Source organism: Lissotriton vulgaris, chromosome 3_1, assembly GCF_964263255.1.
Source record: "Lissotriton vulgaris chromosome 3_1, aLisVul1.2, whole genome shotgun sequence".
Taxonomy (NCBI): Eukaryota; Metazoa; Chordata; class Amphibia; order Caudata; family Salamandridae; genus Lissotriton; species Lissotriton vulgaris.
In genome coordinates, this window is record NC_141689.1 from 1,523,929,787 (window position 1) to 1,523,948,311 (window position 18,525).

General features: G+C 42.3%; 1 protein-coding gene across 1 annotated transcript in view; it reads left to right on the plus strand.

Moving 5' to 3' along the window:
- COL25A1 (collagen type XXV alpha 1 chain) overlaps positions 1 to 18,525 on the plus strand; it is a 314,902-nt gene that overhangs the window by 210,372 nt on the left and 86,005 nt on the right. The window contains exons 15-18 of the mRNA XM_086962004.1: positions 4,558 to 4,626; positions 8,006 to 8,050; positions 12,476 to 12,520; positions 13,060 to 13,137. Of these exons, the coding sequence (XP_086818130.1) occupies positions 4,558 to 4,626; positions 8,006 to 8,050; positions 12,476 to 12,520; positions 13,060 to 13,137 (237 nt within the window). The remainder of the gene's footprint in view (positions 1 to 4,557; positions 4,627 to 8,005; positions 8,051 to 12,475; positions 12,521 to 13,059; positions 13,138 to 18,525) is intronic.

Below are 18,525 nucleotides of genomic sequence, written 5' to 3' on the forward strand. Positions count from 1 at the left end.
GGGCAACCCCAGAACATGGCAAACCTGACTCCCCAAGGAATCGCGGTAACAGATCTAGAACCTTTTCGCTCAGTCACTCGTGCTCACTACACAAAGGGGTATTTTCAATATTTATTGAAACATTGTGATTCTTGTATAAAATATATGTGCTGCAGTGAATAATAGACAGGAGCAGATAAAAGTGATAAGTAATATAAGGATGGTGAAAAGAAGGAACAATTCACCATCGTATTAAAGCAGTATATATATATGCTTGTATATAAGTACTGGGAATAGTGTAATCCTACTATTCCCTCCCTAATCTAATTTCCTAGAACAGGTATTCTGCCAAGAATTCCCTACTGGATTATAGACTTGGAATTTGAGTCCCCATTACCTGAAGGCAAGGTATGTAAGTCCCCGATACGTAAGTCATAAGTTGGTTATCCTTCCTCGCAGAGGGTAAGCAGTAATCAGCTGGACTAAGACTCTGACACAGCGACAACCTCGCAATGACAGCAGAGTGGTCCTGTAATTTGAGTGGGGATATGTATGTGTATTTATAATACCATCATCTGTGCTTCCATGTCGAGGCTTCAGCCAGGCCAACATTGTTTGTCTTTGTGATAGCCCTATCGCCTCACGGACGAATAACAAACAACAGTATGTGTGTTCAGGGCTTGTACTGAATGTGCAAGGTGTCATGAGAGTGTACTTACGAAGTGGAATTGTAGGCAATGTGGTTTCAGAGAAACTAATCGCTCTATAGCATGCAAGCAAATGTGTGTCAAAAGTCATCTTGTCAAAAAGAATGCAACTTAAGAAACGTGTACATGTAAAATGGCAGTGTTTCAACCTGGGCCTAACCGAGCCACGTGACAGGCACGTTGCACAAGAGCAGAATGCTGTTACTCAAAAAAAAAGGTAAGCCAGTGGCTGAAGTGGGCTGACCCTGTAACCCATGGTGTAGGCTGAGGTATGCAAAGCAAAAATGTGAATGACAGACCAATGGATGAAGGCAGATGGTTGAACAAAACCTATAAGTGAGTATATATATCACAATGCCCGAAAGCTTTTTTTGAGGGCACAAGCAGCCAGCTTGCCTGCAATCCAGCTTTTTCTTTGTGCGGCTTGCTCCTTTGGTCCTGTAATCAATTTGGATCCCAACGCATTTCAAGGCATACCGCATCTTACTCATGGGCTTTGTTTGATAAGAGGAAAGACGTGCTTTCACAATTGTACTTCCGGCATTTTATTGTTTTCTCATTTGCCCCCAAGCATTATGGGATTCGTAGTCCATTGGAAAAGCATCAATTTTCCCTAAGTGGGTGTCTTGCGATTCTTGTATAAAACATGTTTGCAATCCTTTAAGTAAGGTCCAGGACTAGGGGAGCAATTATTTCGCCTTGGCTTGCTGCGCTGCTAAAGATGCTCGAAGTAGTTTCAAAATGCAGACTCTCTGTATACTTCAGTAATGAGATGGTGCTCCCCTTCGCGGTAACGGTGAGCAAGCAGCGGACGCTGTGAAACTCATCGGGTGATTTTGGCAAATAAACCTCACTAAGGAGCATACTTGGGCCTCAGCGTGTTGTCTGGATACTTTAGAAGACGACTGTTGTTGGATTTATTGGGGTTGGCGAACCTCGTTGCGGCCCGCCATTACGAAGCGGCTCTAGTCTCTTTTTCGCCAAACTTGTTGGATATATATGTATACACACAATAACTAAAAGCAAAAGGTCTTGGTTAATGCCAAACATAAAAACTTTACGGGCATAGTTGCATGTGTGTTTCCAAGGTGGAAATTAGCCTGTAAAATGTTGATGAATATGCACTAATGTAGGAGTTCCATGCCCCGGTGATGCAGAAATCCCAGTCCCTACTCCAAACTCTAGCAATGAAGACAAGCTCTCATACTAGCTGCTTATCCAAAGCACTCCACTCCACTATAGAAGCAGATCTGTATTGATTCTGATTTTGTTGATCAAGCAGTGACCAGCCCAATAGGAGCTATGAGATCTACAGGACGACCTCACTTTGTGTGCTTTCACCTGGAACCCGAAATCTCTTAATGCACATTTGGGGCAAAATTAGGAATTACTGGGGAAAAGACCCAAAATTGCAGATCTTTCTGGTAACTCCTCTTTTGCTAGGGGACCAATAGTGCCCAATTCACAATGTGCCAGACTTTCTCGGCCCTGTATTTACTGGTATTCAATATATATGTAATTATAGAGGAGGATAATTACTGCCCCATTTACTGAGCTCCATTTACACTTGGGGCCTAAGTGTAAAATGCAAATCTACACTTGTAAATGAATTACTAACTTGTAAAATTAGAGGTGGTGTTACATCTGATCTCCTGGATGGGGTGTAGACATTTCAGGGTGGGTGTGCCTTGGAAAGTTTTTGAACACACACAACCTTATGAGTTTGTTGGTGTTCACAACATAGCTCATTTGCAACCTGGATTCAGTCAGCTGCACAAAATGTAGGCCATATGGGCCTTTTTTATGAGACCTTGCAACACTTTTGCGCCACCTTTGCATCACTTGTTGTGACGCACCTGCAGCATAAAAAAATTGCCATGTTGTGCCCTATTTACAAAGTGACACATCTAAGCAGATGCATCACTTTGTAAAGCCCTGCACTATTCCTGCGTCAGGTAGAATGTATGCAGGGTGGGCGTTCCCTCGTAAAAAGCCCCGTAGAAGTGGCGCAGTGACATCTATTCAGATTTCAGTGCGCCACTTCTAGGATGCCACTGCGTCAAAATCTTACGCCTGCCTCACAACAGGCGTAAGACTGATGCAGGCACATTTAACATGGGACTTGCCCATGTGTAATGACACATTGCTGGACTTACATCACTTTTGCGACACACTCCAGCAATGCGTCATTACTGCGCCTACAGATACATCAGAATTACTGACGTTTCTGTAACTTCTTGCGACACGAATCGCTGTACATTAAATACGGCGCATACATCGCGTCGCAAGCAGGGCGCGATGAAAACTGTTGCATTGCTGTTTTCACGCAGCTATGCAACAGTTTTCATAAATGAGGCCCATAGTCTTAAGGCACCTTGTTCACATGGTGTGTAAACGGGTGATACCATGTTAGGCCTTCAAAGACTTGCCTTTCAGATCGTGATGGTGTGCTTCTTAAAAGTAGATTCCTTCTTTGAAACTTCTCAGTGGTGGTAGCAAGGATGCTTCGAGCTCTAATGCAAACAAAGATAACAGGCCCCTTAGCCAGTGGTGCCTTCTCCACTATGGCGGAGGAGCGTCGCCCCCCATGCCAGCCTCAAAACTTGAAAAATAAACGGATAATAAAATGGGTTTAGTATCGTTTTATTTTTCAAGTTCTCTGGGCTGGGGTGAGGGCCATTGTGGGGGCAAATACGAGAGGGACTGGTGTGCACTGCTATCAATGCTCATGTCGGTTTGGAGGGCCATCTCAGGACAGCGTGCAAGCATAAGCTCCCAGTCTCTCTGGAAGCACAAATTCAGGTATCTCAGACCAATCCTGACGCTGCTTTCATGCTGCACAGCAGCATGAGAGCAGCATCAAGATTGGATTGGCTACAGGGGAGTCTGTGCTGCAGCAAGGGCTCGGAGCTGAAGTGCGGCGGGCAGCAGGTTAGTTCTTATATTCCCTTTTTTTGTGTTTTCCTTGTCGTCCGTCCCGTCCTCCCACCCGGCACTCCGCCCGCACACCAGCAGCTACTGCCCATAGCCACAGTTTCATTACTCAAAACATTCACAGTTGTGTTGCAGTGAGGTGCACCCTGATAGTGGTGCTTCTGCGCCTTCTGGGCTATTGCCAGTTACCCCCTGAAACGTCTCCCATGAGATGCCAATTGTGTGTAGACATCAATTCAGTAACTTGCAATATTGCTATTGATTTATCCCTATTCCTGAATATTGCTAGAATTGTGTATTATTGTATCTACTTACTCCTAAGTTTTTAATATGTAAATATAATCTTGATATTTTACTGTTTGATTTAAAATTAATCTTAAAAGTGCTCCTATGTATACGTAAATAAACACTGCCTTGTAAGTATACATTGTGTATTGATACTTGGTTACATCATGCCCATTTGTAGAGATGGGTGAAAGTAGAATATGGAAAGGAAATCATCCCTGAGTTCCAATATAGCAGGAAAAAATGTCAGAAAAATGCATTGCTGCACTGTATTTTCAAATAAAAAATATTTGAGGGGGGAAAAAATGACTTCAACTTAAAGAGTTAAACTAAAACTCTTAATAATGAAGAAATGTTGGTGTTTTGTACCGCCCAAATATGTCAGAACTCCTTTCCTGTCCTTACCCTGCAGTATCTGTCTCTGGAGACTCAGGTGGTGAGGGTAGTGGGCAAAGGTCATGAAAAGGCTACGGGTTCTGTCAAGGTATCAATGTTGCAAAATGGTGGAAGTGAGCAAACACACCAGATTTTTTATTACTAAGGCAACTTCTTCCCACAGACAAGGGGGGCATTAGTTAATATGTCAGCAATACCATGTTTGTGCAGACTTAGGGGTTATCCCATGTTTACCTGTTACTCTGATCCTTGACAGGGGGAGAGAGGAGAAGCAGGCCCCCCCGGGAAGGGCGAACGAGGGGAGCACGGAGCGCCAGGGCCCAAGGTCAGTCTTACTAACATTCAAATCTGCCGCTTTGGGGGTTTCTAAAGCCTGCGACATCTGCTTCGAAAAACTGTTCGGGTTTTAATGAGAAGACAGCAGCATAAATCACCGGGCCGGTGCATTCGGGCTAGACATGATTCAATAAGACCCCAGGCAATACACTATTTGACTTCCAGAATTGAGGCCTTGACTTTCTAAGGAAATGGAAATAGAACAAAACAGTATAATTATCACAAACAATTTTGACATTAACTTTTAAGGTTCTAACTCATCCCTGACAGCATATAAATTGCAGCATATTTCGGCAGCATATATAAAAAATGTCATTTTTTACTGTTTGTTTTGAATTATAATGGGGTTTAAACTGAATGCATCTGAATGTTTATTGAGTTGGCTTCTAGATCTTTCTCTCCAGTGAGTTTCTAGCAGCTGTTGGAGGAACCCTTATATGTGGCGACACACAATACATTTCTGGATACCTGATGGTTAAAAACATGGCACACACCAAGCTTGTCCAATGTTGATCAGCTGCGGCCGGTGCAGGCCTGGTTGGGGGGGATTCGAGAGACGACCACGAGGGAAAATTAAATAAATAGTTGATTTTCCCTTCATCATCGTCTGTCAAAATACCCCCCACTGGGCCCCACCACTTTTACCTGCACGGGCCGCTTTTGATCTTTTACAAAGACGAGAGCTGTACCCAATTTTCTGAATATCTATGTGAAATCGCTTTTGCACAGAATGGAGCCTTTTCAATCAGGCATGTTGGAGTACGTAAAGAGGTATTCTTGTAGTACTCTTTAATAGTCTCTTCATGTCTTTGTGAAGTGACCCAAAATATCTAAAATGGGACAATTAGGTGAATATTCATATGCATTTAGTAAAGGACTGTAAATGTAAATGTACAGGAATTTATATAGCGCAAATCACCAACTGGTCTCTGATCGCTTGCTTAGGGAACCCGTCCTGGTATTCCCCTGTGAGATAACCCCGGCAGGGTATCCGCAAGGTGAAAGCCAGGCATCCTGCCGCGAGGGACCGTTGTAGAGATTAAGCAATCTATTGCCCAGAGTCACAGAGTGTGAACCCGTGAATCGAGTAGGCACCGGAGCGAGAATTTTCGAGTCCATGGACATATAAGGACTCAAGAACCCACCGTGCCGGGAATTGAACCCTGGTCCCAGGCTGACCCCTGCTTCCAGGTCTGCCTCATCTAACCAGTGAGCCACACTTCTCCATTGCAGCTCTCCTTGCAGTTTTACTGATAGGGCGTGGAGCTATTCGGGGCTGATTGAGAAAGTCTTAGAAGAGTACGTAAAAGAGTACTCCTGTAGTACTACTTTCCATTCTCCTAAATGGTCATCCACACTCATGAATCTAACTCTTTAATTTCACTAATGTTTTTTTTTTTTATCTGGCCCTTGTGCGCCAACGCTGGACAGCTCGGTGTACACCATGACAAGATACATTATCCTTCTGCATGTGGGAAAGCATGCACCTATACTTGCAATTATGCAGGTGTTATAAACTGTTTTTGTCATAGCACATCCAAATGTAATATAGATTTAATAGGAGCAACCAGAGGGAACAATGTTATAGTAATTTGTATGATGCTCCCCCTGTTCTTATGACGATTCAATGGCATTTTACCCTTCGGCTTTGAAACCGTGTCTGCAGAAAAGTTCACTCTGAGCTATCCTGCTTAATCGAGGTGAATGAAAATTGGCCATTATCTGATTCCTAGGAAAGTCCGGTGAAAAGTATCAGTCCCATTAAAAGGGCCATCACATTATTTTCTCTTGCTCTGAAATGCTTTGGTCATTCATGATTTTTCCATTTCTTGTACTGGTCTACAGATGACTTTGTTGATGAGACTTTTCTGGGCTGGCCTCTATCATCAGCACCTCCTGCTGCTAAATGTAATGGTACTTGGACCACACGTGTACGGTATACAACCTTTAGCACACATTTTTTACAACGCACTACCATTACCACGCATCTTTTACAACGCATGCCATTACAACGCATAGCGCTTTGGGGCGATCTGACATAGGGAATGGATAGTGAATAGGTTAATTTACTATCCAATAACCTTCCCTAGTGTCCACGGGGACTGGTGTTGGAATAGTAAATTAAACTATTCACTATCCAGCACCCAAAGCACTATGCGTTGTAAAGGTATTGCGTTGTAAAAAATGCGTGGTAATGGTATGCGTGGTAAAAGTGTGCGTGCTAACATCATACATCCCACGTGTACACTAAGAGGTTGTATGAACAGGGGTGTTGTCAGCTCTTAACTAAATAGAGAATGACATTTTGAAAAAAGCACAAACAAGAAGCATTTTCCTCTTTACGTGCTCAGCAAACAGTGACATAATGAAACTCAGTGTGCCAGCAGCAAAAGGAACATGTAAATAAGCTCCTAAATTTCATGGCCAATCTCTCATGTATGTAAATATTCATGCACCTATTGCTCCAAGAAGCAGAGAAAAGGTCTGCACTAAATTAAAGCCCATACAAGACTGCAGACTGCGTCCAGACATGGCCCACTTAATAACCACCCCCTTCTTGCTTGAGTGCACCTTTGATTGAAACAAACATTCCCAAAAAAGAGGCATAAATGAAAGGTGACAGATAACCACAACCCCAAACCAACATGTTGTCAGTAAAAGTGAAATGAAGCAACCATGTGAAGTAACCCACTGTGGTATCTAGGTGCTACATCAAGCCTCTTAATGGCGGGAACAGCTATTCAAGATAAGCGTAAAGAACACTATCAGAGAAAAAAGGGCACATATCATAACTGCAGAAGGGGCATTTGACAGGTGTGCAGGTGGTCTTGTGCCTCGGCACACATATTGCTTCAGCTTCAATGCGGGAACAGAGTGATATCACATTTTCCCATGTCAAGAGTGAATAGTTTTTTCTTGCATTTTGGGACCTGCAGTTTTGCTTAGCTCGTTGTAAACTGAATATTACTCTTACCAGAATACAATGGAAAAACAGACATGGCTGCAACTGGCACCTGACCAGGGACATCTTTGGGTGTATGAATGCATACCCTGGTCACATTTGTGCATGCTACAGGGGGGTTTCTTGGGGGTCACTCAATGTGTGATGAGTGTTGTGTGCACATTGCTGCTCTTTTCCCATTCCTAACTTCTCTGTGCATTCTCCCTCACATGTGGGGTAATATGCTATGTTCACCATGCTACCATAGCTTCAAATGTCATAAATGTGTAGATTTTGATGCATGTTAGAGAAATGGATTCTGCTTTTCTAGAAGGCATGGCTAATCTTCGACTGTCTGCTCTTCCTTTTCCCGACATGTATGCACTCTTCTCTTTCCTTCCTTTTCTTCGTGCTTACGGCTGAACAGGGCGAATCAGGTGAATCAGGAGGTAGAGGTCCCAAAGGGTCAAAGGTCAGTAGAAGTTAATGTGCACTTTTGTGTCTAACTTTGTGCAATGTCTGGATTCTAATCACAAACTTATACAAATTTTACATTCCACGCATCACACATTAAAACTGTTATTGTATAATAGATAGCAGAAACTAACCAGTCATATGTGATACCAAAGTATTGTTTGCCATGTTTTGGCTGCTCCAGGGGTAGGTGCTTGGTGGACTGTCTTAACTGGAAACAGGAGACCTTGACCAGATGTACTAATGCATTTTCTTGTCGCAAACCCGGCGATTCGGTAAATCACAGGGTTTGCAAAAAGAAAATGTGGTTTTCGAATATACTAAGCCCATTTTGTGTTTTGGTAACGTGCTACTGTATCACTAAATGAGTTCAGGAAATCATAACAAATCACAATTTAGAAGAGGCAGGTTTGGGGCATCACTTCCAAATTGCAATTCCTTACCAAAATGCAGTTGCAAAACATTAATATTTTACCAACACTTCAAAGGAGGTGGCAACCCGTTCGCAAACAGGAAGGGGTCGCCATGGGACTCCTGTCCTTCTGTGAACAGTCACAAAGGATTTTTTAACCGGAGGCATTGGTTCATAGAACAAACACACTTTTTCTTTTTTTTGTTGGGGGGGGTAACACATACTTTTCCTTTAAGTAAAATGGGTTGCATTTTGATGGTTTGCATCTTTCATTTAAATGCAATCACAGACACAGTGGTCTGCTGACCCCAACAATCCACCACTCTCTGTGGTGGAAGCAAATCGTACTAGGCTGCAATTCGTGACCAGCCTCATTAATATTCCTGAGGTTGGTTGAATTGCTACCCACTGAGACTTTGTGAACCGACCTATTAGTACATAGGTCGGTTGTAAATATACAGTTGGATTAGATTAAAGTCGGTGCAGAAATTGCGACAGCTTTTAGTGAATCCACTGCATGTACATCTAGCAGCCCCCCTTTTCTGTTCCTGGTTTTGGCACTTGACCAACAGGTTGTGAGATTCTGAGCAAACCACTTAATCCACCTGTTAAAATGTGCAATATATTTTTGTTTAGAAAAAAACTGTGTATTTTGCTCTCATGTATTATTTCAATCCTGTGTTTCCCCCATTACGTCTTATTTATTGTGATCTGATATAAAGCAGGCTCTAACCCGGTTCATAGTCAAGATGCTCTTGGTACAATAAAATTATTTCTCTGGTATGATGCTCAATGTTCTGTATCAAGTACCTCAAAAAGTGACAGCAGGTAAGCATGTAAGGTGTTTTTTTAAGGAGATGTAGACTAAACATGTTATGTGCTCTTTGTTAATGCACCATCCTCTTTGATGAAGATCACTATCACCTTATTATTGCATAGAATATATTTCTGCTTTCAGGCTTTCCATCTAATTCACATTAAATCACGAATCTCTGCAAGCATCAACTAATGCCTACTTAAAGCAGATGTGCATGACATCTAACCTGGTTCATAAAACACTTAGATGTACACAATGGGAAGTTACACTTGTTGTAATGTTCTATCATACTCCAGTTTTGCCTAATCCCTACGTGTGAGGAATAATCCCCTTGTGTAAAATCTGTGGGCCTTATTCACTAAGGTATGGTTAGATCAAAAGTTTAGGTTTAGGCTTGAAATGTAAGGGCCCGATTCACGAAGGTAAAGTTAGACCAAAAGTCTAACTTTAGACATGAAGTCTAAGTTTGCACCTAAATCAAACTTTGCACTTGAAGTCAAACTTTACACCTGAAATTTAAGTTTCAAACTGAAGTCTAAGTTTAGACCAAAAGCCTAACTTAGACCAAAGTCTAAGTTTACTATTTTTCGGTATTCACAAAGGTAAGTTACTACTAGTAAGTTTACTACCAGTACAGTAAGTTCACTAGTAGTAAACTTACTAGAAGTAATTTACCTTTGTGAATACCGAAAAGACGCAAAGTTAGAATTTGATCTAGGTTAGACTTGAGGTCTAAATTTAGACGTCAAGTGTAAAGTTCGACTTCAGGTCTAAACTTTGAATTATGGTCTAAGGTTAGACTTTTGGTCTAACTTTACCTTTGTGAATTGGCTCCTATGTGTGAGAAGCCACAAAATTTGTGAACATTAGTTAAAATCTATTTTTCTTAAAAAATATTTTTCTTCATGAAAACTTCTCTTGTTTCATTTCCTCTTTGAAGTTCTGGGAATTTTATGCACCCCCAACACATCCGGAACCACTTTTGCATGGTTCTCAGGTACTGTCATGATTGTGAATTCCCACACAAAAAGAAATCTGTAGTTGTTAACCTCCATTCTATCCACAACTCCCCTGACACTTCACTTATGAGTGTAAAACAATCTGCTTACTTAGTGGATCTTATGCTCTTGCTAGAGAGATATTTGCACGCAAAAACATGCAGACATTGTGTGTGTGAATCCGAACTGGATTTGCACATGTGGAATGTTCCAACAACCATGTCAATATGTTTGTAACTCAGGAAGAAGTTGTTAACAAGACTCTTGAAGGACATATGGATCAAATTTATGCAGAAATGTGTATAGCACTTATAGTACTTATTTTGGGATGTCAAACTTCTATGTCTCTTTCCACCTCACTTGAATTAATAAAGAAAACTATAATGGGATGGCAGTCACTGAAGACATTTCAGAACATTAATGTTCAGAAGCCTTCTCAATGCTTCAGTGTGTCTGTTTGTATTTGTGTGTGTGCAATGGGAGCATACAGATCAACAACTCACACAGTGCCACTGTGTGTCACGCGATTTCGGCTCCCTTTATGTGGTCATTCTGTCAGAAGCTGATATCACGATGGCAGAGAAGACGATCTGGAAATCACTGCACAAAGTGTCTTTTCAGCATGCCTTTGGAGGCTGTAGGCAGCCAATATCCATTAAGGGGTGTGAAAACACCCTAGGACATCGGCAACAGCCTCCGCAGCCCTTTGTTTTTTTAAGTTTTTTTTTTAAAGGTTGACTGACTAAATAGTTCCTAACTGCCCATGACACAGGGTCTCACCTCAACTCTTCTTTTCACTAAAATCACATTGTTTTTCAGCATAAAGTTTGTCTACATTCCCCCATGCTTTATTGGCCAGAGTCGGGAGTCCCCTTCCCACAACTTCAATTCATGCTCCCCCTGGTGGCCAACTCGTAGTATGAAGTCCTCTGGTGTATATCATAAAAGATTGACTAGAAACGTCCATGATTTCTTCAAAGTAGCTGTTAAAGGCATGATTTGCTCAGTTTCCGTCACAAAGTAACATTTTCCAGAGGGAAAGGCAAGTCCTGCACCAGGTACACTAGTTAAATAAAGATTCAGACCGCCGGCTAGGATTCCAGTTCCTTCAGAGTTGAGAAATTGATCAGTTTTTCAGCCAGTTTCCAAACTCTAAGATAAACACTAAAATGGAGAGTACGGGTGACTCTATGTCAGCCAATGTGTTTCTTGTATTTACTTTTATATCACAGTTGCACCGCAAGAACCTATCATCCACTGATAGGTTAAGGTGTCTAGCAGAGTCAAGACCTTGACAGATGTGAATACTAAATGGACATAATGTACATTATAGTGCTATTATTTAGGGGTGCATAACATTCATCCTCCCAAAACTTTTCAGACATTCTTTTCAAAATGTCACAAGTTTCGCTCTATAACTAGTCAAGAAGAGATTGCCGCTATAAGGACAGTGCACATTGAAGTGCTTTTTTTTAGGGTATAAAATGTTGCAAAGCTTTTCCTGTGCATGCTTTGCTAAATATTATTGCAAATGCCCTAACAGATGCATTTTTATAAAAGAAAACGTGCACAAAAGTAGGTTTTTCAGAACAAAATCCCCCTCATAACAATACTTTCATAGAAAAATGATTTTGCTGAAAAACCTTTTACAAAAAAATATTTTACAAGAATTTTCGACCACGTGTGCAGTTTTGTGGAGCCATCAAAACTGTACAGCCTTACAAAGTAGTAAAATCTGTAAACATCATAAAACTCAGAAGGTACATCTTAAATTTCACCCATCTGCACGCTTTGTTTTGATTTGATGTGAGTACTGGAATAAGACGTAAGATTCAAGACCTAGAACGGTATTAGGGTCCTCTTTTTTATAGTACCATGATATTAATAGTGTTTTTCATTTCTACAAAAGCATTTTCTTCCTAAACAATTGGTAATAAAAATCAAAGAACATGCAATTGGACTTCTTAGTTAAAACATGTACTATGAGTGTTTGTGGTGATAGGGGTGCTCTCTTTGGAACTGTAAGCAACACTTGGGGGCTGTCTCATGCCAAATCACTGATGACTTGCAGGTTTTTACTGTGCACCTTTAACAGAATTCATGTTTTTTCGTCTGGCAATGCTTGACCATGAACTTACTAGCTAAGCTCTTGAATGACCCAACTGATTAAGCTGTTCTATGATTCTTCTTTTTTAGGGTGATGCTGGGGATCAAGGCATTTCGGGGCCTGTTGGACCACGGGTAAGTCAGCCCACGAGGAAGCGCAGCCTTTAAGGGAGACTTTATATGCATCTCACAATACTTCATCCTAAGCACTATTAGCTTGTGCTGAGAAGAGCTGGTACGTTCCCTATAAAATGAAAGAAGTACAGGCGCTCAGTACCGGACAGTACCTGCCCATTTAAAGCGGTAGACCAGGTGTTTGAATTCCCCCTGTCACATTGGGCCTACAGTGTCATCGTAATCAAAAAGAAAATGCCTGAACTATTCAACATATTACTTCCGTAAAATGTCACCTTGGGAGCACTTGCACTTTATCAACAACCTTTTTAGACCGAGAAAGTGCAAAAATAATAATAATGATAATGAAACCCAAATTGCTGTAAAGGAAGAGTAAATGGTAGTTGTAGAACATGTTTTAATATTGTATTTTTATGTTTTGTGTTACCCCAGCCAAAAGTCTGTAGAGGTTCAATTTCTACTATCTCAGACAAACGGGGTGGTGCACTAATGCTTTATGTCGCTGCAATCATCCTTGTGTTTTTTTTTTATGTTAACAGGGTCCACCCGGACAGAAAGGTGACCAGGGAGCCACAGAAATCATAGACTACAATGGAAACATCCAGGAAGCGTTGCAGGTACGTAGTGCAGCTCACTATGGGTAACGGCATGTGCACGTTGTTCGGCACCATCATCATTCTGCACTGTTGCAAATAATATTAATTCATTACTCCAAGTCGTAGACCTCCCTATCACAGTCCTGGTTCCCATCCCTCCCTCCCTGTTTCGGCTTCTTGTGTTTGGTGGTGTAGGAAGTTGATCGGTAAGGTCAAGGGTTATGTGCCACAGGATGTGGGTTTGGCCTGGAGAGTAGGGATGGGACCAAAGGAGTTTTCAAATTGGGATATCTTGGGCTCAAAAAGTCCACGGACCTGATAATTCTCGCCTCTGTGCCTATTCCAATCATGGAGTCCCACTCTGCAACTATGGGCAATAGCTTGCTTAATGTCCACAATGGCCCCCACAACGCTAAGGATGCCTGGCCTCCACCTTGGGGGTGCCCAGGAGTGGACGCCTCACAGGGAAAGCCAGGATGGGTTCCACAGCGGTATTCGTACAAGCGCCTTGAGACCCTTGCGGGTGAGTAGTGCGCTATACAAGTATCAATTTACATTTACATTTACATCGCTCATGTGTGTAAGGACTGTGATGGGGAGGTCTGACGAGGAGGTAATGGACCTGTGTATTATATGCATCTCCCTTCAGTGACTTTATGGGAAAATTATGATATCTTATCCAATAGGTACCCCGCTTTACTTAATGAATGGAGTTTTTGTGTGAAGGTATCTTTGATGCCTCTATTGATCACAGAGGCTTTTCTATGTTTAAATTAAAAAAATTGCAAAAAAACAAAGGCTTACGTTATTGCTTCACGAATAACTTTGTTAAGAAAAGGACTGTTGCATGCACCTTTTTGTATTTGTTTTCTAATATGATTGAGCATATATTGTTCACCTTAGAAAAAATTGTGATGTACTTTTTAAATTTGCAATTTTCATCGTTTTTTTTTCTAATCTTTCTACTGCTGGCTTGTACTCTTAATTGTGGCCTAAAGGCATATTCAGAAGTTACCCTTGTTGGGATTCTGGTTCAACCTTTATAATGGGCTGAACCGCTCATAACTCCAAATCATGGAGTTGAAAGGCCCGCAGGACCTGCACAATTAACTATATCTGATAGGTTCACAGACTACCTGAAGCATCCCACAGTCTTGCAGCTCCTTTCTAACTCCGCAGAGGGAGCTAAGCAGTGCTACTTGAAACGCACAGTAGCAGCAGCACAGCTCCTTTCTCCTGACTGGAAAATGGTGCATACGGAACACACTACACCATGACAGCCCAGGAGCACAGCTCCTTACTACCAATTGGGAGCAGGAGAAAGCAGGTCATGCTGCAGCACAGTGGCGTCACATGCTGTGGTAGAAAGCACTATGCAGTGGCGTAGCAAGGTCAGGTGGTACCCGGTGCAGAAAATGTCATGTCTTGTCACTCCCTGCTTGACAAAGTGGCAAAAACATGTGTTTAAAACACATATTTGTGCCATTTTGTCACCCCCTCAGTGATGACACCCAGGACGGTCTGCTCCCACTGCACCCCCCCCTTCCTACACCGCTGGCACTATGAATATGTAAGTCATTATTAGACACTTGCATTACACTTAGTACAAGATAGGCTGGCACAAAATGTGCAAATAATATTTAAGTATAAAGATGATAAAATGCCTTCCAAAATATATATGTGAATAATATACTGAACCCAGAGTAAACATTTTTTATAACCGTCTATTAAAAACATGCACACGCATAATATTCAGTTGTGCAAATTTCCATTTCTTCCAGGCAGCAGGCCCCCTGACTAGATGGCTTGTTCCTTGTTAAGCTGTCTGCACCTCACTCAACTTCACAGCACTGGAGAATCCCTCCCATCCACATTAGCTGAGCTTAGGAAGTTACCGTCCCAGGGCGGTTGTCCTTTAAGAGAAAGTAGGGGAACATTTAAAAAAGTATGGGCACATCATGCCCCTCGGATCCCACCCACTTCGAACTCTGGCTTTAATAATACGTAACTGATTCCTTGATGCTGTGGGTTCAGTCGTCTATGTCCTTGCCTCGAAGTGCAACACTACTGACCATCTTTCCTATTCACAAGCATGGCAACAGTGGGACATTTGAACACCAGTTCAGTGCTGCTGTCCCCCAATAATAATTCTGCAATCCAGACCTGCTGTTGAAGTTACAACTGACAAGTTGCACACAGATGAAACGCGTGAGTGGTGCTCAGTCCTGCAGTACAGAGTAATCGATGAAGGGTTGGTAGTCAAACTGGTCCCATTAAATAAAGTAAATATTGTAGTAGCTGCGTCATCCCAAAAGAACAGCCATGATTGTACCTCAACTAAAATGTGTAAGGCCTTATTTAGAGAGGTGCAATTAGGACATTAGGGCAACAGCCTGTGTACTCTGTGGCCAGTTAAGCAGAATGAGATGAGGGCTGGGGCAATTTAAAGGTCTCAATCCTCAGTACAATCCAAAACAAGGTGAATATAAAAAACAACAGGTCTGAGGATTTACAACAGCTTGATGTACTGTCTTACACCCTTTCGGAGCAGGGCATAAGGCATTTAAGTCTCACTGAACAATGAGGTTAAAAACAAACTAAGCACGCACAAATATAAAATAGTTGACCAACACATGTTTTTTTATTCATATTTGGTTGTATATTGACCGATTTTGTAACTTGTGATGTTTTTTATGAACTGTAAACAATAAACTTGAAGATATCAGTCGTGTTTGTTTCATGGCTAGTAAGTAGTACCTTAAGGCCACAATTTGCTGACACCACCGCAAATGGCCACAAGATGGCGCCAGTTTGCATAAATTGCCAAAAAGGTCAAAAAGAAGTATCAGAATGCCAACGTTGCATTTTCCTTGTGACTCTGAAAAACCTCTCTGCACCGGAACTATCGCTGACCACTTTTTCGGAAGATTTTTTGTGTGTGCTCATTTATACAGCATGAATTCGGCCCAAAGGTATTGGAGCTCAGGGACACACTCATTTCTTAGTAGGCACAAGGAGATTAAGTGGTTTGACGAGAATCACAGGAAGTTGAGCCAAAGCCTAGACTCGAGCCTGGGGGCATATTATCAAGGGAATTATCGCCGCTTTAGTGGGACTTTTTCCCGCTAAAGCGGCGATAATTTCATCGCCCTATTAGCAAGCTGTCGCTAACAGGAGTTAGCGACAGTTTGTAGGCGATAGCGAGCAGTTTGGGGCCCGCTTTGCATGTCAGCGATATTTATCGCTAATGACATGCAAAGTGGGCGTACCCAACCTGTTAGCGACTGAAAGCAGTCGCTAACATCGCTATTGCCTATTATCAACCAGGCTCAGCGAAAAAAAAATTGGCGCTAGGCGCGAATATCTCCAAAAAATAACGCCTGCTCAGACCACTTCTTAACCTGTATATCCAATGGGAGTTGGATATTCAGGTTAAGACCCTATTGGCGTTAATGCCTGAATATCGCTGGATTTGCAGCGATATTCACGCATTGAGCCGCTATCACCTGATATTTTATCGCATTTGAGATAAACGTTGCCAATAGCACGTTATCGCTGCGATAAAATCCTGCGATGCACGGCGATAAAAAAAATATCGCTAAGCTCATTTACCGATAAATATTGCTAGTTGTTGATAATATGGCCCCTGGTTTCCCAGCTCTTGCCGTAAGGCCACAACCTTTGGGAGTCGTGAACTTGGCCCAAGGTCAATAAAGCGCTTTACATAAGCACCAGATTACATTACAGGATGCCCCCTCGTGGTTATAGTTACTTGACACCATAGAGTCACATTGTTTTAATGTGTTATTTACTCATTTGTCCACAAAAGAAATAACATAAGAGTACTAAAGTCCCCAACCTATGACTACCTCCCTCGCAGCGCTTTGAGACCCGCCGGTTTTAGGCGCTTTACAAATCGCAATTAACAATAACAACATTCACATTAAAAACCTTCAAGTATTGAATTATCCTCTTTCATAAACACCTGGATGGATTTTGTCGCATATTTCGAGTAGGACCAAACAGGACATGGATACCAAAACATAACGTTATACTTTTGTATCCTTTTCATCCACGATTACGTTTCACACTGAGCACGGGCATGTTTTCCTTTATTGGTTACACCGTTTGCCTTCGTCCTGTGGAAATAGATGGCTGTTGACATATTTACTGACCCGGAAGTTAGCCATTGTTCTTCAACCTCGGTAATTGCCTGAAGAAGTAGCTGAAAGTGCATGCGGTTAAACATTGAGCAGCACCCCCCTCTAGACGCGTGCAGTTAAAAGAAATAGCTCTCTCTGAGTGGTGAATGCGGCATACTAAAAAAAAAAAAACAGCACGAAGCCTTAAAAAACCCATCCCTCACAGATAACCGAATCTCTTTGTTTTTTCTCAGTTTGGGTGTCATTTAAGAAGACATTATTTGCTAATGGCTTACATGCAGGAGAACCGCCCTCCTCCCCCGTAGGACACTTGCAGGGCAAGAGGCTCATTTGAGTTCTCTGGATGGAGACAAAAGGCACATTAGCGTTACGCAGATGATTGACCTCCCGGTGCCATTATTGTCGAATGTAGAACAGAAAAGAACAAACGCCCTCAAAATGGCGCCTCGGCTTAGGTAAACATTCTTGCATTGCTTGTGAATACATTCGCTAGCAGGTTGGAAACTCGCATCCAATTTACAGCTCCGCCGGGTCTGACCTCCCACTGCATTTCACATCTGACTGGAGAACAAACATTTTGCAATTAGCGCGCTTGTGGAAATTAGCCCCCGCGTTTGAGCACGAGCCTGGCTGGGCTCATGCATCCGTGACGTTGAGAGAGACCGGAAGCTGAATAGGTACCGCTGCTTGTAACCCTCTCAGTACTAGACGTCTTAGTCCAAATAAAGACTTCATCCCACACCTTCCGTTCTGTGGCCATATTACCATTTCCTTTAACTTGGCTGTCTTCCACTAACATCCGGTTTTCAAACTCGAAGGCCTCACCCCTCTCCGTTCTCCTGATGTATTCTTCGTAACATAAAGGATCCAATGAGAGTTGACTCCTAGTGCCAAGAGGACTTCCTAGGAAGAGCCAACAGTTTACAGTAACGCAGCACCTCAGTGCACTGCAATCGCAGTACTGAACTTAAGTAACCAACTGAAGATGGTCCTGTGGGACTCAAGGGTGGGGTGGGGCGGGAGGGGGGTCTAATACCCCCACACAAAGCCAACTGGGGAGCACGGTGGGGGACTGTTACTATGATAATTTCTTGAAACACCCTAAAATGTAAGCTGAGGGGTGAATTCGTTTTCATTTGGTGGTGTGTCGAGCTGAGGGCAAAGGTCTGAATCAGTGATTAAACTCTAAAGGGTTTGGTCAGGGATGCTTTGCTCCTTGGTCTATGGGGCAGCAGCTCAACTTGAA